We start from the raw sequence: 22,879 nt of genomic DNA, 5'->3' as shown, positions 1-22,879 counted from the left end.
ATGTCTCATAAAATAAACCACAAAGCTTTTTCACTGATTCATCAATGAAGGGTGTCTGCCCTGGGAAAAGTCAGAGAAAATTAAAGTGTTTGGCTGGCGTAAGGGAAAACATGGAAAGGGAAAAGAGAATTTCGTAGGTTCGCTTTGGTGCTCTAATTGAATGAAAGTCAAACATTCAGTAAAAGATAAATATATATCTTCAAAATATTATATCAACTCTCCCTTACTTTGGAACAGCAACTTAGAATCAAGTCTTAAAACAAACAGACTTCATGACCGTTTATTACCTACATATTTTTCTTACATCAGTCTAACAGAAACCAGGAGAATAGATAAGACTGATGCAAAGCTAAGGAGAAAGAAGAAAAGGAATCTAAAGTTTAGTTCATGGTGTCAAGAGAGCACTGCCCTCCTTGATGAGCACAAAAACACTCCCAGCATCTCCTCTTGAAATTCGCAGTTCTTCGTCAAGATATGTTGTAAGTAACCATGATTCTGCATTGCTGTTTGATAACGAGAACTTCAATGGTGGTTGGCTGGAAATTGTCTTTGCAACAGAGGAAGCCGTGTCTTGCACAGAGGTGAGCAAGCCTTTAATAGGAGTGAGATCAATTTTTTGTCCCAGAAATTCCACATTTTCAGGTAAGACTATAGAGTCTGTCAGCTGGGGAGTTCCAATTATGCCTTCTTGAAACTTGATCTACACAGAACAGAAAGAAACAAAAGCAATTTTAGGTTACGTCCAGACCTTTAATTTCTTTAATGCATTAGCAAGCATAGCAGTTTCTTCTAAAGAAATAGTCATGATTAAATAAACTTCAGCTGCCCATTAAAACTATTGCAGGACATTCAAAAAGGAAAAAGTATAACGCAAAAATTATTTTGTATGAGTTTTGGATACACAGATAAGTTTAGTTACATTCCAAATGCTGAATGTGAGAGACAGAACAACTTCAAAATCAGTTTAACAGAAGAAAAGTGAGCCAAGCAACATACCTGCACTCGCTTGGGGCTTCGGACCTCAAACTTAGCATTTGTGCTAATAGAACTTGAGGCTAATGGTCCAGAGAACTGAACAGAGTTCTGCACAGTGAAACTTTCAGCATCAATGGTCTGTGATATTTCCTCCACCTTTACTAATGGCAATTGACCCCTTGACAACAATGGAAACAGACCTGGGAAAGATGTGTACCTGTACCACAATATAGTATATCAAATATCAATATGCACTATTGCCTCATGAAAGAATTAAACAAGCTGCTTAGTGGTATAACTGGAATTTTATTCTCTGATCCATTTCAAAACCCACTAAACCACTTTGTTAAACTATCATATGGTGAGACTAGATAGTAATAGCAACATGACTTATTAATAATCGGTAACAAAAATCAATATTGACATCGTACTTTATGGTTACTTCCAAGCAGCTTCCCGAGGAATGCAACAAATAAAGGAGAAAAGCTAAGTTTGATGAAAACATTATGAAAGCAATGTTGGGAAATCAACACACATACACAGCACTCAAACAAAATAACAAGCTCAAATCAAGAATAAAAACACACAATATATTTGTTTCGACCAACTCAAAATGACCTACTCCAAACCTAATCCACTATCAAATAAATCTTTACAATTGAGAGACTTTTGGAATGAGAAAAGCCATAAAAAACTCCTAAAACCCAATTACAGTTTTAACCCAAAACCCAATTACACTCTTTTAATAACCTACTCACCTAACTATTCTCTTGGTATCTAACTATCTAGGATTACCAAACTAAAAGCAAAACATCTTATTTATAAAGGTGAAACCCCTTGTACCTTTACTAAACTCCCGACGTGAGATATAAGACAAATTCAAAACTAGCGGTTCAGGACATCTCTCTTTCAAGGAGGCAGCGGGGATTCGACTTCCCCTGGGGGTAGGGTACTACGAAAGGAAGTTGATCATGGATTATCAATAAACCTATAATTGATTCTTCCTGGGTCGATGCCCGAGCGGTTAATGGGGACGGACTGTAAATTCGTTGGCAATATGTCTACGCTGGTTCAAATCCAGCTCGGCCCAATAATTCGCTGATCCGCCATAACATAAAATGCCCATTTTTTTGTATTTTGTTTTCCAGAAAAGCCAAACAAAAAAATTAGGGAAGAATAAAAAAAGTCCAATTTTCTGATATATCCATCCCTACCGCTATTTGTTTTTTATTTGTTCTATTTATTTGTTCCCATAAATTCTGACCTTGATAATGATCTAGATTCATATCAGGATCATTAAGTATAAAGTTTAATGAAAAGAAAGAGTAAAGTAAAGAAAAAAGACTCTTTTTTTTTTTCATTTTTAAATTGATTATCGATCGATTTGGCAATAACGAAAGGATTACTAGTAACTAGTAATCCGCGTTGCTCTCACTAAAGCGCATACCCGTATGGATATCAATATATCACTCATTATGAGATTCAAGGTAAATCCCAACAAATCCTCCCTTGACTTGAATCTCCAAATACTTCAACAGTATCAACAAAGTTGACGCGCTTGCCTTTATTCTTTTCTTTAATCACAAGAATCCCAACAACTGAGCCTCCATTTTGACTCTATTCCCTTGTAGAATCACACTACCATTCTTGTACACTTTCAATGAATCATTTCTTGTACACTTTCAATGAATCATTACTACCATAGTATTTGTACCTCCAAAAAGCTAACTCACCCAAAACAATTAAATTGTAGCTACAACTCGGTACATACCTTACATGATGAAGCATCCTAACAACACCGTGATGAGATCTAAGGCAAGCACTCCTAATGCTTTGAATCTACACCTTTTCGTTGTTAACAACCACAATATCTTCATACTTTTCGTTCTCATCCAACTCTATAAAGCAATTCCTATCATTGCAAATATGAATCGCAGTAGCTGAATCTAAAATCCAACTTTTATCAACTTTCAAAATCTGAGTTTCATCCACACAAGTCGTTAAAATGACATCATCATCATCATCAGACACAACAACAACAATATCACTCTTTCCTTCATCCGATTTCTCCTCATCATTCGCCCTTTTGAAAGCAGCCATATCCCTTCTCAGTTTCTTGCAGCACACTTGGATATGTCCTTTTTCACCACAATAATAATATTCTATGTCACTGTAATCTCTGTCTGTTGACTTGGATCTCCCTCTTGATTCATCAATCCTCTTTTGAGTCCTCCTTCAATCAAAACTCTCTATAGCTAGTGTATTCCCTCCAAGTGATGAGTTTTGTGTTCCCATAAACCTTTCGTTCTCAGGCAACAGGGGCAATGACATCATCCAACTTCAAAGTAGACCTGCTCACCAACAAAGTCTGAATTAAAGGTCCATAAGACTTGGGCAAAGATGATAGCAAAATTAAAGACTTCTCTTCATCTTCTAACTCATCAACAGAAACTACCAACAATTGAGAAACCAATCTATTAAACTCATTCAAGTGATTATAAAGACTCGTACCTTCTTTCATTTTCAGATAATACAGATCTATCTTCAAACATAATCTGTTAGAGTGTAAATACCCTCAAGCTTATCCCATAAACTCTTCAGAATACTCTCAATCAACACACTATACTTTACCTCTGGCACTAGCACCAATCTAATAGTACTAATAGCTTTCTTCTAAATTCTATTTCAATTACCGTCAGACATTTCCTCAGACTTACTACTTTCTAATGCTGATCCAACTCGTATTATACTAAGAGATCTTGAATCGTACTTTGTCAACTTTCTTCAGATATCTTGAAACACTTGCTTCATGATCTCTTGGCCTTGCCTCGAACCTCGCTCTCTTCTTCCTACGAACCTTACTATAGTACCACTTGTTGAAAAATCAATACACATACTTAGCACCCACAAACAAACTAGCAAGCTCAAATCAAGAATAAGAACACACAAATATATTTGTTTTGGCCCAACTCAAAGTAGCCTACTCCAAACTTAATCCACTATCAAATAAATCTTAATCCACTATCAAATAAATTTTTACAATTGAGGGACTTTTGGAATGAGAAAAGTTACCAAAAACTCATTACTTAAAACTTAACCCAAAATTCAATTATACCATTTTAATAACCTACTCACCTAGCTATTCTCTTGGTATCTAACTATATTGGATTACTAAACTAAAACCAAAATATCTCATTTACAAAGGTAAAATCCCTTATACCTTTACTAAACTCTCGATGTGTGATACAAAATAAACTCAAAATTCTTATAACTTTCGATGTGGGATTATGAGATTCAAAGCAAATCCCAACAAGCAATTCCTATCAAGTAGCAACATGAACTTCTATTAACATCAGTTCATTTAAGAAGCAACAAATACACCCCCAAGCTTCTCTTTATTTAATTTCTCCAAATATAATGTTATTCCTGAAAGCAATCTTTCAACAACTTCTTTTTGGATGTATAAAACAAACTGAAGGGCAGATCCATAACAAATCACATCGGCATTATTTTTTACTTCAGTCCAAACTTCACACTTTTACAAAGAACAAGCCCTAAAAGGAGATAGCAAAAGAGAAGCAAGTAGAGATAAAAAATATAGATAGAGGGGATAGGGAAAATTCTCTCAACTCACATGAGTGGGTCTCTCTTGTGTTGAAGATTTTCTCACCCAACTATCATCTTCTTCATTTTAAACTGTCAATTTTCTTTTTTAACTACCAATTTTCTCGTTGAACCACTTATTTTCTTGCCGAACAGCTCATTTTCTTACCATTATCATTTTGTCAATTTAGGGGGTAGACATGGAAGGATCATCAAATACTAGCAATGCAGGCCTCACAGATGGAGCTTTTGAACAAAAGATAGCTGTAGATTGGAGAAATCTTTTCTCGATGTCGAAAAATCAATTGCTGTAATTTTTTCCCCCATAGAAGGAAAATGAAAAAATCTTGATAAAGCCATCGTATAATGTTTTTGAAGAAGGAGTGCATCAATGGCGAAACTCACTGGTGGCTCAATTTATTGGTAAGGCACCTAAGTTTAACCAATTTCAGTGACTAGTTAGTATCTTGCGGAGAAAAGAAGGAATGGTTATGATCAAACCAACAGGGAATAACTTGTTCTTATTACAATTCTCTTCTGAGCTGGATTGTGATACAGTACTAGAATCAAGGTCTTGGCATATTCAGAACAAGCCTATTATAGTTTGGAAATAGGAACGAGAGATGAAAAGTTTGGAGTTTCAAATGAACAGGTTACCTGTTTGGATACATTTGAATAATGTGTCATTGGAGCTATACACAAAGAAAGGGCTATGCTATATAGTGAGTGCCATTGGTGTACCATTGTACATGGATAAAATTACAGCAAATTGTGAGAGGCTAGCTTATGCAAAGATTAATGTGGAGACGGAGGCAAATATTGAGGTCCCTTGATTCATAAATGTGATGCTAGGAAATGGAACACTTGTTTTAATATTGGTAGAGGTACCATGGATGCCTCCATGGTGTCAATGCTGCTATATATTTAGGCATTCAGATAAAGTTTGTATGAATAAGCTAATTGCTACAAAAACAAAGGTGTGGCAGCCAAAGAAACAAAATAATAAACCAATGAAAGAATTCAGAAAAGAAGAAAAGTAGGTGGTTGCATTGGAAAATGCCAGAATTGAGGCAGAACAAGTTGTGCATTCTGCTTTAGCAAACAGATTTGCTCTATTGGAAACAATAGTTGAGAATGATAAAATGAATGATGATGCTCAAGTGGACCTAGCAAAGGCAAAATCTTAAGAGACAAAGAAAATTGAGCCAGTTATCAACCCACCAAGGAAAGAAAGGGCAGCATCAGCTAGAGTTGCAGACTTAATGAAGCAATTGAAGAATAAGAAACGAGGACCTATTGATAAAGGGGAAAAAAAGTCAAGGTTGATCTATCCACCTTAAGAGTTATATCCTCTTATTCTCTTTCCTTATGAACATCCTTAGTTGGAATGTCAGAGGGCTTAATGCTCCTCTGAAGCAAAAGGAGATTGTAGGTAGGATTAGCTGAGCTCAAGTTGATGTACCATGTTTGTTAGAAACTAGAATAAAGCAAAAAAATATGCTACAAGTCTTGAAAACTCATTTTCCTGGTTGATCTCCCTGCAGCAATTACTCTACAGCTTATAATGGTCAAATATGGCTGCTATGGAAGTCTGAATTGCATGTGGAGTTAAGTCACAGATAGTGAGCAAAGAATCACTTATAAAATCATGTATGGGACACAAGTGATATATCTTACTGCCATTTATGGATACAACAGTGAGGGAGAATGAAGGAGATTACGGACAGATTTGATCTCACTCCAAAGTGTAGTTGATAGCAGCTCAAAGATATTAGCATGAGATTTCAATGTGATAGCCCATCATATGGAAAGTTTTTACTATAATGGCTCCCAGATAGCAAGCTCAAGTACTAAAGAATTACAGGAGTGTATTCAGAAGCTAGCTGTATTGGATCACTCATACACGGGGCTGTTATTCACGTGGAGTAACCATAGACTATCTAGAAAGTTGGATAGAGTTCTAATAAATGATGCATGGCTTTTACAATGGCCAAACTTGATAGTTGAATTCCTTCCACCTAAAGTTTCAGACCATTGCCCAACTTTGATTAAGTTGAACGTCCCAAGGCAGTTCCTACCAAAGCCATTCAAGTTTTTCAATTTTTGGATAAGGTATCTAGATTTTTTGAAGATAGTAGAGGAGTCATAGAAAGTGCAAACCACTAGGAAACCTATGATTATATTGCACAAGAAGTTAAAAAGATTAAAGCCGGAGCTAAAGAGGTAAAATTTTACATAGTTTGGTGACTTGACAGAGAAAACTAAAAGAAAAAGAGAGGAACTAGCAGAGGTGCAGATGCAGCACTAATGCAACCATCAAGTGTTGATGTTGAAAAGGAGAAGAGGCTTTTACTAGAGCTTCAAAATTTGTTGAAATATGAGAAGAGCCTATGGAAACAAAAATCCAAGATCCAATGGATACAAGAAAGGGACCAAAACACAAGGTTCTTCAATAAAACGATGGCAATTAAGCAAAAAAGTAGCACTATTAGGGTGTTATATAACAGTGACAATAGAAGGCTGGTCACATTCTTTCAGATTTCTAAAGAGGCTGTGGGGTTTTTCAGAAAACTGTTGGGAACAAAGGATACTAAAGTTGAAGGCTGCTTGAAGGGGTTAATTGCAGATATTCTTCAAGGTTACTTGATTGAAGAACAACAAACAGTCTTATCCAAGATGTTACTGTAGAAGAGGTAAAGGAAGCCATACTTTGCCAGCATAGTGATAAGGCACCAGGGCTAGATGGTTATAATGCATAATTCTTTATATTAGCTTGGAGTATAGTAGAAGGAGATGTAACAGTAGCAATAATGTACTTCTTCAACACTCAAGAATTGTTACCTACCTTTAACTCTACTATAATAACATTAGTACCTAAATGTCAAAGCCCAACTAGCACTTCAAATTACAGGTCAATTTCATGCTATTCTGTTATCTACAAAGGTATAACCCGAATACTAGCAAGCAGAATGCAAAGGTACTTGCCAAATCTTATTAGCAGAAGCCAAAATGCTTTTATAAAAGGAAAAAGCATCACCGAGAATGTGCCGCTGGCTCAAGAATTAGTGAAAGGGTATAACAGAACCATGCTTTCCCCAAGGTGTGCCATAAAGGTAGATTTAAAGAAAGTTTTTGATTCTATACACTGGGAGTTTTTACTTGCTGCCTTGAGGTAATGGCTTTCCAAGAAGATTTGTAGGCTGGATCAAAATTGTCTCACTTCACCTATGTTTTTTCTATCTATTAATAGAGGTTTGGTGGGATAACTTAAAGGTGCAAAGGGAGTAAGACAAAGGGATCCTATGTCACTATACTTGTTCATGATAGTAATGAATGTGCTATCAAGGTTACTGGACATTGCAAGCTCATATGGTATATTTTCCTATCATCCAAAGCACAAGATGATACAATTGACACATTTGTGCTTCGTGGATGATTTACTAATATTCATAAAAGGGAAGTTGAATTTTGTTCTTAGCATCTATCATAAGCAGTGGACCTACCGCTAGATATGGATTAGAGGAGTCGCCACCAATCTTTTCTGTTTAGATGTGATTAGTCACCTGATCGAATCTATCCCATTTAAAAAAGAGTCCCAATATTGATTTAGATATCTTTAAATAGTAAATTTTGATCCACGAAACCAAATTTTAAGTTCGAGAGTACGGTTACGTGTGAAAAAAGTTATAGCACCCCCAAAGCGCACATTCAAATGATGGTACTAGTTTGATTTCAAAATATCCAAGCCTTAAATATGTTTATATTTTATCAAAATAGTTAAAATTAAAAATTAATCTTAAAATCACCCCAATAGTTTGGTGGTAATTTAAGATAATTCTCTTACCTCAAAAGTATTCATGGAAACTAGTGTCCCACCATGAACAGACTCCGTCATTGGATTTATTAATGTATTTTATTCAAAAAAATTTAGTAAAGCCCTCCAATAATTTGGTAGGATTTACTTTGAGGCAGATCTCCCAATAGTTTTGTAAGATTTTATTAAAAATATTTATAAAAATTTTATTCTTTTGAAAAAGTTCATTAAGTCTCCCAATAGTTTGGTAAGACTTAATTTAGAAAGCAATCATCCAATAGTCTAGTAGGACAAAAATTATTTTTTTATTTTTTTGAAATTTATTTATGAAATTTTTCAATAGTTCTATGGATTTCATAAAATTTAAATCCATAAAAATTCTCCAATAGTTTAGAAAGATTCATGAATTTATTTGAAAAGATTTTTTGGTTTTTTGGTTTTTTTTTAATTTAGTTTTCCAAAAATAAAAATGAATTTTCGCAAAATATTTAATAAATAATAAAAATCAGTAAAATAAAATAAAAAATTGAAAATAAAACAAAAAAACTAAAAATATAAAATAAATAAAAATTAAAATCAAAAAATAAAATAAAAATAAAAAAACCTGCGATTGGGTTAGGCAGAGTGCGGGTCGACACACTGGTCAATGGGTCACGAACAGGTCTAGGATCTTCATAATAGCATCGTTTTAAGACACTATAATAGCTACACTCCTCAGTTTTTTCTCAGAAGTTCCCTACTCTCTCTCACCGAAAAATTCAAACATTGTCGGAAAATTTAAAGTTCATCCCAAAAACCCACATTTTTCAAAAACACCCAAGAATTTCCAAATTTTTACAGATTTCTTCAAAACCTTTCCAGAAATTTAATCTTAACCTTCAGAAGTCCAAATCCAAACCCAAAATTCCAGAAAATTTAAAATCAAAATCCCATAAACCCTTTTCCAAAGTTGCAACAACTAGATTTTTTTCAGCAATTCCCGGTTCCCAAAAATCAACCATGCATGTTCTCTAAGAGCTGTCCAATTTATAAGCTGTTTTTAGTAGAAATTCTAGGGATCGAACAAAACCAATCCAGGCTTGAATCGAGGGATTGAGTTCTACCCAAGCATGATTCTAGGCTAAGTTTTTGCTAATTTGTCCAAAAAAACCCCTGAATTTGATTCTGACTAATCATGCATATTGGATTTCTCGGATTTAGTTGACCTCCAATTTCAGTTTCCTTTGTTCAAATGCAAATTGTGCAAAAAAGGAAAGAATAATAATAATAATAATAATAATAACAACAACAAGAAGATACTATAATAAAATATGATAATATAATAATAACAATACAGTATCCAAATGTTTTATAGCTATTTTACACATTTTTTGGACTTCAATCAAATTGTAAAAAAAGTGAGATATTTTGCTCGGGGATTCAAAGAGCAGAGCTAGAATAAATTTTACAAGCAACAGGTTTTAAGTTGCGTTCTTTCCCGATCAGATATTTAGGAGTGCCACTGGTCACACGCAAGCTCACCATGACAGATTGCACCTCGTTAATGGAAAAAATCACAGCTAGAATACACAACTGGGCAACAAGGCATCTATCTTATGCTGGTAGAATGCAGTTGATTCGGTTTGTTATATTTAGCCCACACAATTATTGGTGCAGACATATTATATTGCCTAAGAAGATCATTAAAAAGATTAATCAGCTATGCTTTGCTTTTTTATGGAAAGGTCAAGAAGATACAGCTAAGGGAGCAAGGGTAAAGTGGTAGACAGTGTGTAAGCCTAAGTTTGAGAGGGGCTTAGGACTAAAAGATGTAGAAAACTAGAACAAAGCTTACATGCTTAGATTGCTATGGTCTATTTTCACACAAGCTGGCTCATTATGGATAGCATGGGTGCAGCGATATGGCAAACCAAGGGGTTAGGTTATTTAGTTGCTAAGGTGTGGGATGAAATAAGACAAAGGCAGCCAAAAGTAAACTGGCACAGACTTAAAGCAAATCAAATAGGTAGTCAGGTTAAGAGTAATGGGATATGTTTGAAATGTAAATATTGGAACAGCTGTACATTTTTTTTGTAGCAGTTTACTGCTTCTTGGATAATGAACACAATACTTATCAAAAAAAAAAAAAAAATCACATCGGCATTAGATTGCCCCACCCGATAAGAGAGTCTTATACCACTTGTGCTTTTTTTTTTTTGATCTTTTCATAGTTTTCTTTAGCTTCTTTCATATGCAGGAAACCACATGCAAATTCCAAGAGAACCAATGATTTTACAAACCAGATCATTATATCTTTCTTTTAGCTCTTTTATGTACCTATTTAGTGCCTTTTGCTCATATATCACACAACTCAGGAACAGATCAGACTGCGGTTACCCAAGTGGTCGATCAACTAGACTTAGAAGGAACTGGTTATAGAGGCGACTCCACAGCTAAAAGGTAAAGATGCAGAAGGATTAGGCTGATTGAACATCTTATACTAATAGGATGTCCAAACTATTGAATATTAAAAAGAAACCTAACCTAGACAAAGTAAAGACCATAAGATTACCATGACCATTTTTCAGTTATTGCAGAAGGCCTATGAGGTCAGATCATGTTGCTGCATGATGTGTTGACAGCTTAGAGTTCATAATATCAACAAAATAACCGATTTGCGTATATATTTTGCCTTCAACAACAAAGAAATGATTAACCAAACTTAAGAAGAAAATTTCGAATTTCCTATCTCCGCGATGACATATATATATATATATATATATATATATATATATATATATATATGGAGAGAGAGAGAGAGAGAGAGAGTATTTTTAACAATAGCCTAACTAGGCAGTCTAGGCTACATATAATTCTATGAACCAAGTTCAATCAGCCATGGGTAAAATAGCTCATAATTCTAGTTTCTTTACCAACATTTTGTTAGCAACAAGACAGAGAACTTACGCGAGAATCCATTTGCCATTGAGCAGGGGCAAAGCCTCAGTTGGTGCTGGAGTTGGGTTCTTGGCCTCCAGCTGAGTTATAAGCTCAACAATCTCAGCTCTCGTCTCACTCGTAACTGTCAAGCCACGATTAGTCCCATAAAATGAATCTACCAAAGCTCTCTTCAAGCCCTCGATTTCCACCACTTCTTTAGGCTTCTCCTCCTCTGCCACTGCCACTCCAAGACTCTCTGTTACTGGCTCCTCCTCCTTGTCTGGGACCCATTCCTCACCTTCCACAGCACGGACCTGGAAAACGGGTCCTTCCGGGATTGATTGTTTGGTCAAAAATTGAGATTTGTTGATCAAACTCTGAGTTGTTTTGATACAATTCAGAGGCAGAATTGAAGGTTTTGAGGTTAACTTATTGTGTTTTACAGTTGTTTGGAAGGCCTTGCATGGAAAGATATTCAATTGAGAAAGTGTAGCCATGGTTTTTGGGTTTTAAAGTTGTAAAATTTACAGAGAAACAGAGGCTTGGTGAACACAGACTGAAAGATGGGGGATTTAATATCTATTGACAACACAGATTAGACGATGACAAAAACAAGAAAGCATAGGTGTACTTCCTATACAGTTGTCCAAAACAATGGTAAATGACCATTTTATCCTCGATCTATGTTTGTTTTGCATAGATACTATCCATGTTTTTTGACACGTACGCAGGCAGTGTCAGGCAGGGAAGGATTTGCCGATTTGGTATCCTAATCGAATTTAGTAACCGTGTGTTAGGGCAGATAGCATGGGCAAGTTATTGCCTTAATTGGCTTCTGAGCCAACTCCGTAAGCTTCTATTTCTAAAATATCTCTTAAGCCATTTCCACTACTGATATTGGTTATGTTGAAAACCCTACGCATCATGAAGCAGAATAAATCATCTATGTATAAAAATACGTGGATGTGGTTTTTCATAACCGATCAATTCAGAAATCAAGCCACAGATTTTTTTGATGACCGAAGCATATAAATTTTTAATGCAAATATGCAACTATGGATGGAGAAAAATGTGGCCATAGCCCATAGGATTGGTGCAATAGTACCTTGCTGGTGGCCTCACTAGCACATACCAAAAGGGCCATAAGACCCAATGATTCATCTTACCTTGGTCCATTTTGGCTTTTGTTCTTCAACCCTCCCCCAAACTATATAAGCATGAAACGGCCGGCATTACAACGCCTGTAAGGTTTCATATACTACTTCAAAATCGAAAACCAGCCTCCTTTACAACCCCTTCATAAGAACCTATCTCATACATAAAGCCATTTCGTTGTTCACTTATACTTCGCTTGCATGTAATGGCAGAGAAAAGGAGGCTTTGGACTTGTTTGAGAAGATGAAGGTGGGGGAAGTGTGTCCGAATGAGGTTATATTAGTTGCAGTTCTTACGGCTTGTGCTGGTTCCAAGAGAGTGGATTTGGGTTCAGAATTCTTTCAATGAATGTCGTGTTAATATGGCATTGTGCCAATAATGGAAAACTATGGGTGTATGGTAGATCTTTTGGATAGAACAGGCCTTTTGACTGATGCAACTGGGTTTTAATGACTGCCATTTTAAGCTGATGCTTCAGTTTTGCAGCCACAACATTGTAGCTAGCATAGTGTAGCATATAAATGCTGATAAGGAGAGATGAGATCGTGCAGCTGACTTGAGGAAAGCAATGGTAGAAGCGGGGATCAGGAAAGTTGCAGCTTTTAGCTTGATTGGTTCCTTGTAAACAGTCCAGTCAACGCAGAAGATCTGTCTCACTAATCACATGGGTTCTGCAGTAGCAATATGCTAATGGTAAATATTGAAAGATTAGAGAATAAAGATGACAACAAACAAGTTAAATTTCTGTGGGGTTGACGGTAAATTGAAGATTCTAATTTTCTAATTGGAAAACATTTGAGTTTTCTTCTCATCAAGGTAATGGAATAATCCATGTGGAACACTCATGGCAGAATATGAAATTCGTCTGTAAATTTTACTGCTTTTTGGTTTTTCCTTTTTCCTGATTGGTACACATATGAAATATCAAGTTATTAATACTAATCAGATGAGACAAATTATAAATGTTTAAAGACAAAATGAAAGTCATGCATGCTTGACTTGTTTCATTGGCCTGCTTAGAATGAAAATTATTAAAATCTAGTTTGATGACTTAGATTTGTAATGGAAAGGAAGAAAGAACTTGGGATTGAGAGCTCTTTCCCAAGGTGGCACAGCCTGATCGATCATGTGCAGCATGAGGGCATTTAAAATTATATTATACTCTGATAGTGGGCCATATCTAAGGTCGGTGAGGTAAGGGAGATAGATGCCTTTGTATCTTTATGTTGGTGGCGTCCATGTGGAGGCTAGCTACATAGTTGCTTTGAAATTGATGGACCAATCTATGTTTCTTTTAATTGACTTGAAAGTAATAAAAAGATAGTAGATTTGACTATATTTAGGGGACAAGAATTTGAATTTTATAACCAAAATTCTCATTATTACTGTTTGGTTAATAATGATTAGGACGATGATATGAAGTTTGAATCTCACAGGAGAAGAGGATTAGCACAGCTGACAGCTCATATGAGCTTCACCTGATTACAAACTGATAGATTATTGCTGCATTGTATATCTAAATCTAGAGAGAGGGTTTGGACTTTTAAAATATAAAAATTATTATAATTCAAAGAGTGGAGGGAAGATCACTTGCATCCCTATCAAAACTTTTTCTACAACTCAAGCGAATTAAGCTCGAGCCTTTTATGGCTTTAGCTTTAATTACACAATTAAAAAAGTAAACAAACATGCTTATGGTAATTCATAGAAGCAAGGCTTGTACATTCAAGTTAAAGCCACTATACATATATCTGAAAGTCTAAACGTATAAAAAAAAAAAATCTTAGCTAAAAGCACGAAAGCAAATAAAAAATGAATTTTTATTTACAAGTAATATAATTCAAATTATTAGTTTTATTTGAATCACATGCCACTTATTTGTATGTATAAAAACAACTCTTATAAGAAGTATTAATCAACTTTTTATAAAATGAGTGATTTTTTTAATAATATTAGGTTATCAACATCTAAATACGTTATAGTTAAGTAGTACTTTGAGAATTTTCATTAAAGATTTAGAACAAGAAAGGTATTTATTTACAAAAAATAAAAAATAAAAACAAAACAAAACTAAAGGAAAACGAAAGAACAAGGTATTTACATGCAAAACAAAATACTTGGGGGAGACCCGGTTGCCACGCCGGCTTCAGCGACCCTTTTGGCCGCAAACACGTTGTCGTAATTACTACAAAACAAAAACCTCACATTTTAAGTTTAACTAATTCATTCATTTATTCATCAAAATTAGTACTATTACTACTAATCTCAGTAATTAAACCCTGCCCTCACCAATTAACATCAATAATCAAAAATCCAAAATTAAGCACCCCTCCCCCCCAAAGTTCTGATCTTTTGCTCCAACTCCAAGAAAAGCCATTCATAAGGAACCCCTTCAATGTCCATTCCCAAGCACCCTCCTTTTCTTTCTTTCTTTTGCATGCTTGCTCTTCTTCTATTTTGTCCTCGTCCTTTCCTACTGAAACTTGAAAAGGAAAATCTTTTTCAATGACGAAGAAGAGGCTATGATTATGAAGTACTACTGCTATTTATCACGCTCTATGCTTTGCAAAAGCAGGTTTTTTTAGAAGCCATTTTGTTTTGTTCTGTCATTTTCACTGCTGTGAATCAACGCCAGAGGTGGGATTCTCTTTATTGTTTGTTTCAAGTGATAAACTCACGGGATATCCATCGCCTGCTGTATGCCTCCTTCTTAACCATCTTCACACTCTTTTCCTTTGTTTAAATTCGTTCTTCTATTCTACCTAGCTAGTTGTTTTCTGGGTTTGCTTTGTATTTGCATTTGCAATATTCGGGTTAAACAAAATGAGTCAACTCAGTGTGATATTGCAGGAATCGTTGCAGACGGAGAGGAAAGCAAGAACAATCCTAACATTTCAGACAGAAGAAATGGACAGTGTAGATAGAGAAAGGAGGAGGAGTTTCAAAGAAAGGCTAGGATTTAAAGTCATGGGCTGTTGTGGAGCCACCTGGGGTTTCGGGTCAACGACCATGAGCGTCAGAGAAGACGATGAAGTTGAGGTTGAAGAACAAGAGCAACAACAGGAACGAGTAGAAGCAACGAATTCGGATTATAATCCGGATCCAGATTGCGTTAATCCGGCTCCGGTTTCATCAGCTATGAATCTGGCCGCGGCTTTAGCAGCCGAGCGACGTTTTCGGGCAGCGCAAGAAACGGAGGAAGGTAACGTAGGGCCGACAAGTAATGAGCGGATTAGATCGCCCGGGACGCCACTTAGGGTGTCATTGATGAGGTTGTTGGAGGAAGCTGACGGCTGCGGCGAGGAGGAGGAGGAGAAAGGTTGCGTGGAGATGGGGAGTGATTCAATGTGCTGCGTGTGCATGGGGAGGAAGAAAGGTGCGGCGTTTATCCCATGTGGACACACTTTTTGCAGGGTGTGTTCGAGGGAACTGTGGTTGAATCGAGGGTCTTGTCCCCTCTGCAACCGTTCAATCCTCGAGATTCTTGACATTTTCTAAGGATCAGTCAGTCTACCCTCTTCCCTCTCCGACGATTATTATGATGATGGTGATGGTGAACGGATGATGATGATGATGATGATGGTGATGGGGCCTGGATATCATCAGATATTAGAGGATGAGGCTGATAAGGGAATTTACTTTATTACAGGAAAGGGATATTCTATTCTATATCACTGCTTACTTAAAATTTGAAAGTCTTATTATGGTTTTTTCCCAATATGCTACTATTATTTCCACTCTTCTTTTGCCAATTTGTTTGCCAAAAATACGGTAATTACTGTTTAATTTTAAATCAATTTCTTGGATGCTATATATAGCAATGAAAAGGTTAGGATTTATTTTCCTGTTTCCTCCAAAGCATGTAGATTCTTTGGTACTCTACAGGGCATGTGAATAATAATTAATGGTGTCTGTGAATGTGACCATCTGATTAAGAGTTGAGGCATATACATGTAGTAACATTTATATATTTATGGAATTAGTATTACAACGTGCATACATCATATATCCCTCACAACCCACAAGTCATAGCTAAAATTAACAAGGTTAATATCTTACTTTAAAACATGTTTCTTGTGAAAGCTAACCGCTCATCCAAATTTAGGTTGTGATCAAACTTTTTCAACAAAAACAATATGCTATATCAATAAACTACTTCAATGGGCTCAAAACGAAGTCCTCAGAGAGAACATTCAGTGTCCAAAACCTATCGAACTCATTATATTGTATGCTATGGATGCATAGATTTGGACCTTTGTTATAGCCAATCCTTCAAGCAGGCTCAACCTGCTTCAATGGGCTTAATCAGCACTAAAAAATATTGGCTTGTTTAAACAATTGCCCAATATGCCAGTGTAAAGGTCTATATCTCCAGAGTCAAAGATGGATAGTTTGAGCCCTTGGACCAGGCCAGTGCCTAGCTCGCTAAGTTCTAACTGTGAAAAGCAACTAGCACTTGGGAAACTAGCAAGACATCGAGAAACCGAAGTTGGCTGTTCAACCGAGTGCGTTCAGGCTGCGAAAGAGACCAGACGGAACGGAACAAACACACACAGGAGAACATGAAATTCTAATAACAGGGCTCCAACATTGATTGGAAACGTTGGCAAAAACCTTTCTTCCTTCATTTCTGTAACCTGTCTTTTCTGGTCTAAATGGACCGTCCATTTATAATACAATCGACGATCCTGACTCCTGATTAGCGACCGTGACTAGTTGAGAGAGTGCATATGGTTTATAGTTTGAAGGCAGCGTGCCCTTTGGTTTTAGCAAACTCTCCAACCTAGTTGAGCGCCTGAATTCTAAATGGGCTTAATCTAATTCAGCTGAGCTTCAGAACTTCAGATTCTTCTGTGAGTGCCGTAAAAAAAAAGCAACTGGGGCTGCTTGGGGCTGCTTTCTTGTTCATGAATCAGAAAACATAAATCAAGAAACTAAAGTTGATAATTCAACCTCAAGGTTAATGCATTCAGGCATTGATTTGCGTGTGAAAAGGACTAAAGAGGAACAAAAAGGTGAAAGAAACAAAGACCAGAGGAATAAGCAGGGTCATAATCTTAGGGCGGAACATGAAATTTTGATAACGTAAACTACTTGATGAACAGGGCCCATCCCAACAGGGAAAGTGGGCAACTAGGCATCAACTTGGATAAGCACCAGCTCAATTGGAAAACATTATGAACATTGTAGATAAACATAAAAGGAGGAAAGCATATGATTCTGATCGATCATAATCAGTTAGTTTTGAAGTGGATGTTTTCTTGAAACATGCAGAGTACCAGTTTGAACAGGGAAAAAAAAGGCCTATTTTATTTGGACTCAATGGGGTTCGTTCGATTTGCATCAAATACAAACTTTTTTGCTTCCTGTAAACATCTGAGTGCAAAATTATTGTAGCAGCCGGAAATCTCTTTCGTCTTTTACGTGAAGTTCATCATTATCGATCTGCCAAAAGATGCCTCATTTGGTGAAGTTCGATAGTCCATTAAACCAACAGGATACTTCATGTTTGTATTCACTTTGAAAACGAATTATCCTACTATTTTAAGAACCTTCAAAGGTATAATGCTTAGTTTATTTTATATTTTATAGTATTTTATATATTTTTTTGGGAAGAAAATTAGGGGAATATGATGTTCAATGAATGATTAAATTAACATATATATGTGGATGGTTCAATTCCCATGTTTGAATTTTTCTACAAAGGCGTGATTAGCAATAGATAAAAAAAAAGTTGTAATAAAAGAATCTAAACTTAATCAAAGACAAGGTCGGCCAAATATAGTTCAAATGAAGTAGTCCAACCTTAGTTTACTAAAATTAAAGTTGCCATTAAAGTTATCTATATATATAGCCCATTTACAGATCAGTAGCTGTTTGTCTTTCCAAAAAGGGAAACAATCAAAATGAGTTCTACATAATTGTTGAAGGCGTTTCAATTGTGGGTCCAAGTATAGAAAAAAAAAATCCTTGGATCGAAATCAGTGATCTAAGATGAAAATCTTGAAGGGGCCCTTTTGCTGATTATCCTTAAAATTTTTTCTTTTCTACTCGTGCGGTTCACCAGTGCCAGTGGATCCCCATTGGCACCGGAAATTACGTTCAAACTTCAAAGCTTTTTTTTTTTTTTGAGACCTACAGATCGACCATTATAGTTTCGTCATCTTTGATATTTAATTCAGCAAAAAAACCAACATATATACTTTTATCTTTTATTTTAATGAAAAGTTTTAAATTTACATTATCTCCACTTTTATTGAATTTGGAGTTTTGGACACATTTAATTAGTTCAAATAATCTTGGATGTAAACTTGCTTTCACAATTCACACTCAAATGAAACCTAATCTTTCTTAACAATTCTCAAATAATTAAAGTGGCATCTTTTCACAATATTATCACTTGACCTAACTAAAGATAATGCAGATTACTAAATCATGGGCTACTCTAAGACTTCATATGTGATTGGATGGACGAAAGGAAGTATGAAAAAGAACATAAAAAAAAAAATGTGTATGTATAAACTATGATAATTACTAGGGGTATTTTATGGTCATAAGTATATTATAAATTTTTTTTTTCAAAAATTGTCTTATTAACGAAGTAAAAGTAATTTTATCATTTTGATCCGAACTTATATGTCAAGCCGATTTAAAAATTTAGTATTTACTTCAACTCGATCATCTCAATTTTCAATCTAAAGGCATATATAAAAATGATGGCTTGTCATCTCTTAATTGGACTCTTGGCTATCATATAAGGTGAGATCAATATTGTCAGCTTTAAATACGATACTCAAAACTCAAATCACCTAAACTCAACACTCTCATTTTATAGATATAAATAACTCTTTTTATTTAAGTATTATTTATTCAATTTTTTTTCTCTCTCTTCTTAAGATTTCCATGCTTTTATATTTTTCCAAGTAATGATTTAAGTGTTGGAATATAAACACAAAAAAATCTTCAACTTTTGTTACTAACCGACCTCTTACTTTATGACTTTCATGTTCTTGCTTTTATCAAGACAGCTCGGCATGAACAGTTATGTAAATGTAAAGGTAAAAAACTGTTTCAGGCAAACCCAAATCTTTTGGCACAAACTCGCAGCAAATAGGAGATATTTTTATGTTGTAATATAAATTCGTTGGGAAAAGAATCCAGAAAAGGCCAAAGGGAATCTAATGGAATACACGTCCAGTAGCAATAAGTTGATAAAACATGGCATGTGCACCAAATACCTTAAGGAATGTCTCAGAAATTTGGGTATTCTCTTTGCAACCATTCATGCACTGAAAATCTAGCACATTTATGGGGAAACCATATTGGAAATTAAGAGTTATAATGAAGTTTGGATTAGAAAGAGAGAGTAAATAGGGCAAGAAAAGACGAAGTTCATGGAATCTGGAACTTGATCCAAGACCAACATAATGACTCATATATCCAATATCTGGCATGTGCTATGTTTCTGTATCAAGATTTGTCAACTTTGGTTCTTTCTCTTAAGCTTCTAGATTATATATATATATATATATATATATATATATATATATGAAAGTACGTACAGTTAACTAAATTAATTATGAGCCTAATGTGGTTAATTAACTGGTTAGTGTAATAGAGTTTGTACATAAAGACAATATATACTAGTTGATAGTATAAAAACTGGAATTATATAAAATTACAAATTTAATTATGGAATTGGACTTTTAACTTTTTCTTGATATGTAATTATTATGTAATGTCTAACATTGAATTCGCTTGAAAATCCAATGAAATTCTACTTAGGTGCATGATGTTTTCAAATGATTGTAGTTAGGCCGGCCTTAATTCGAGTGCTAGTAGTTGATTTATTGCGAGACTTCTTTTTATTTTGGCCTTTTCTTTCGACATTTTGTTTAAGTAGTAGTATATGATTTTCAGATTGAAAGTTGCAGATACAGTAATTTTTAAAACGACGATGTAGGAAGATACATATCGGACAAGGGAATTAAAATTTTTGTTTGCATGTTATTTTCAAAATGGATATGTTCTTCAAGTTAGTGCCTAGGGAGGGTGTAGTGACATCCAGGAATTAATCAAAGCAATTATTAGATGGATCAGAGATTAAGGTTGGCCGCACGCACTGAGGAATTTAAGATTGGACTTGGAAATGTGACTTTGAGAGATCCAAAGTGGGAAGGATATGATCGAGACGGATAGAATAGGATAGGATAGGACAAATTGTCCCATAGCTTTCCCACTTTGAAATGATCTGAAGCCGCTTCCCCTTGTTTGGTTATGGTAATACCTACGAGATTAGAAGAAAAAAAAAAATTGGACACATCGTCTTCCCATCGTCTTCTAATTGTTTCTGCTTTGTTAAATTTTTATTATTTGTTTTCTTCTTTCGGAAAACGGAGTTGAGAGCAAGTGGCAAGTAAAAGCTTGTTGGAATGTCACGTCTTGATTAAAATGCGGAAGCATGCATGATTATTGAAGTGAGTGAGAGAGCTTACTTTTGTGTTTGTCGCGCATTTGCATTTGTGGTGCTGCTAATTTCTAGTAATATAGCTAAATGCTAATCCACAGCAACAACACTGCATGTGTTTCCGCCGTCATGAACGACAAAAGTTTCTTTCCTACAAATGTCACTTTTTCTCCTCTTTTCTCTATTGCCTGCCTGCCTGCCTTCGGCCTGCTCCATTTCTTTACTTTAATGGCATGCGCCTTGCTTTTGCTTTAACTTGAAACGATTGACGTTATTCCCATAATTAAGGAGAAAAAGGAAAACATGACTAATCCTAAAGAATTACACACAAGTGTGAGCAACTTGATGAGAGCATTTTAGTTGATTACCATCATTTTTAGAGTTAATATTTAATGCACTCGTAGGGTATAAATGCTAAGGAAAAACTTAAATAAAATTCTTTGGTTCATGAAAGTTTTTAGTATAAATGATTCATTTAAAGTTTTAATAAGAAATTTAAATGAACAAATTTATAGAACTTAATGACAATATTAATATATAATTTGTAACAAAAATTATTGAAATAATATTTATAATTCAAATTTGATCAATATTTATTTTAACGATAAAAATTTTATTCAAATTTTTATTAAAAATAATTATATAAAAATATATAAAAAATTTTAAATTTTACATATTTGATATATGTAATAAGACTTTTTAACTTATCAATTTGATTTTCAATTTTGATTTTTATTTAATCGTTTTTAGTAAAAAAAAATTACGAACTTCATTTATAAACTTTATCTAAATCTTTCTATGCTAGTACTGTACATTGTCAATTAACCAATATGATAATACCTTATTAATAATTAAAATAAAAAATAGTCAAATTTTTAAAAATAAATATGAGTGAGATTAGCTATCATGTAATTTATTAATATTTATTTTAAGAGTATGATTATTTTTTATTTTACTTATTAATACGATCTCATCGTACGATTAATTGATATGTATAATATTTATTTATTATTTATATATCAAATACTAATTTTTTTTATTACTTTTTCTTTTCTTATTTTATTTGTTAAGAAAATCCAAACGTTTGGATTGAGGTAATTATGATCTCTTTTTACACATGCATGCACATAAGAAAAAATATATATATGAGTAGTAATATTAATTTTCAATTGATAATCATGTTAAAACTTTAAAACTGTCATATATATTTAATCATTTAAATTTAACTTTTATAATTTGTAATTATCTATAATTCTATCTATAATAATCCATATAAAAACATAGATGTGGAGAATTTTTTGAACCCAAAAAAGGAATATTTTTATTCATTAAAATTTTAAATTAATTTGTTATTAATTATACTTTCAAATTTTAATAATAAATTTGGTTTTGTAGATAAAAAAGAATTTTATTTAATTCTATTAAATTATTATTAGATAATTCTTAAACAATTATTTATCAAACAAAGATAAAATTAATTAGAATTCATAAGTAACTAAATCTAATATCATTATATATATTGATAAATTTTGGCTTCAAAATCATCAAGTATTTACAAGTAATATTTGTTTAAATCAATTTGACCGGCTAACAGATTAATTAAATATTTGCTTATATTAAAGGATATGAAATTCTATTAATAAATTAATTATAATTAAAAATTACTTATTTATATTTTGTAAATAAAAATTAAATAATATTAATAATACATATTTTAAAAAAATACATATTCACAAACAAGGCAAGTGACTATACACTAATCTAATTAAAAGTTTAAATGAAAATCTCGATTTTGTTACATTGCCTTAGTACTAACACAGGAAGTGAATATTGGAGATTTTTTTTCGTCTAAGCAAAAGAACTACAGGAGAGATTAAGATCTAAGTTAGATTCGAAAAATTAAAGATAAAGATACTTGGTTTAATGTATGGTACGTGGAGTCACAT

At 34.2% G+C, this 22,879-nt stretch overlaps 2 protein-coding genes across 3 annotated transcripts; one reads left to right on the top strand and one right to left on the bottom strand.

Moving 5' to 3' along the window:
• Positions 1 to 174: 174 nt before the first annotated feature.
• Positions 175 to 12,101, bottom strand: LOC111280849 (plastid-lipid-associated protein, chloroplastic-like). The gene is made up of 3 exons (XM_022868367.2): positions 11,339 to 12,101; positions 997 to 1,192; positions 175 to 700 (listed from the first exon to the last, which is right to left on the bottom strand). The coding sequence occupies exons 1-3, from the start codon at positions 11,806 to 11,808 to the stop codon at positions 386 to 388; spliced, it is 981 nt and encodes a 326-aa protein (XP_022724102.1). The 5' UTR covers positions 11,809 to 12,101; the 3' UTR covers positions 175 to 385.
• A 2,776-nt stretch (positions 12,102 to 14,877) lies between these two features.
• Positions 14,878 to 16,304, top strand: LOC111280850 (uncharacterized). 2 transcript variants are annotated; one of them, XM_089757466.1, is made up of 2 exons: positions 14,878 to 15,163; positions 15,317 to 16,304. In XM_089757466.1, the coding sequence occupies exon 2, from the start codon at positions 15,374 to 15,376 to the stop codon at positions 15,962 to 15,964; it is 591 nt and encodes a 196-aa protein (XP_089613592.1). In that variant the 5' UTR covers positions 14,878 to 15,163; positions 15,317 to 15,373; the 3' UTR covers positions 15,965 to 16,304. The 2 variants fall into 2 exon arrangements, with proteins under 2 accessions (XP_089613592.1, XP_022724103.1); XM_022868368.2 differs by having other exon boundaries at positions 15,140 to 16,106.
• The last annotated feature ends 6,575 nt before the right edge of the window (positions 16,305 to 22,879 follow it).

Source organism: Durio zibethinus, chromosome 28, assembly GCF_047325235.1.
Source record: "Durio zibethinus cultivar Kanyao isolate XHJ-2024 chromosome 28, ASM4732523v1, whole genome shotgun sequence".
Taxonomy (NCBI): Eukaryota; Viridiplantae; Streptophyta; class Magnoliopsida; order Malvales; family Malvaceae; genus Durio; species Durio zibethinus.
Note: the sequence above shows the minus strand (reverse complement) of the source record. Positions and strands in the feature narration are given on the sequence as shown.

Bases quoted from the DNA above. Each gene is read 5' to 3' on its own strand.
- LOC111280849 (XM_022868367.2), bottom strand. From the start codon at position 11,808: ATGGCTACACTTTCTCAATTGAATATCTTTCCATGCAAGGCCTTCCAA. The intron at 1,193-11,338 runs GTAAGTTCTCTG...ATTGTGGTACAG, and splicing joins AATGGCAAATGGATTCTCGC to GTACACATCTTTCCCAGGTC. The intron at 701-996 runs GTATGTTGCTTG...TGTTCTGTGTAG, and splicing joins GAAGCCCCAAGCGAGTGCAG to ATCAAGTTTCAAGAAGGCAT.
- LOC111280850 (XM_022868368.2), top strand. From the start codon at position 15,290: ATGAGTCAACTCAGTGTGATATTGCAGGAATCGTTGCAGACGGAGAGG.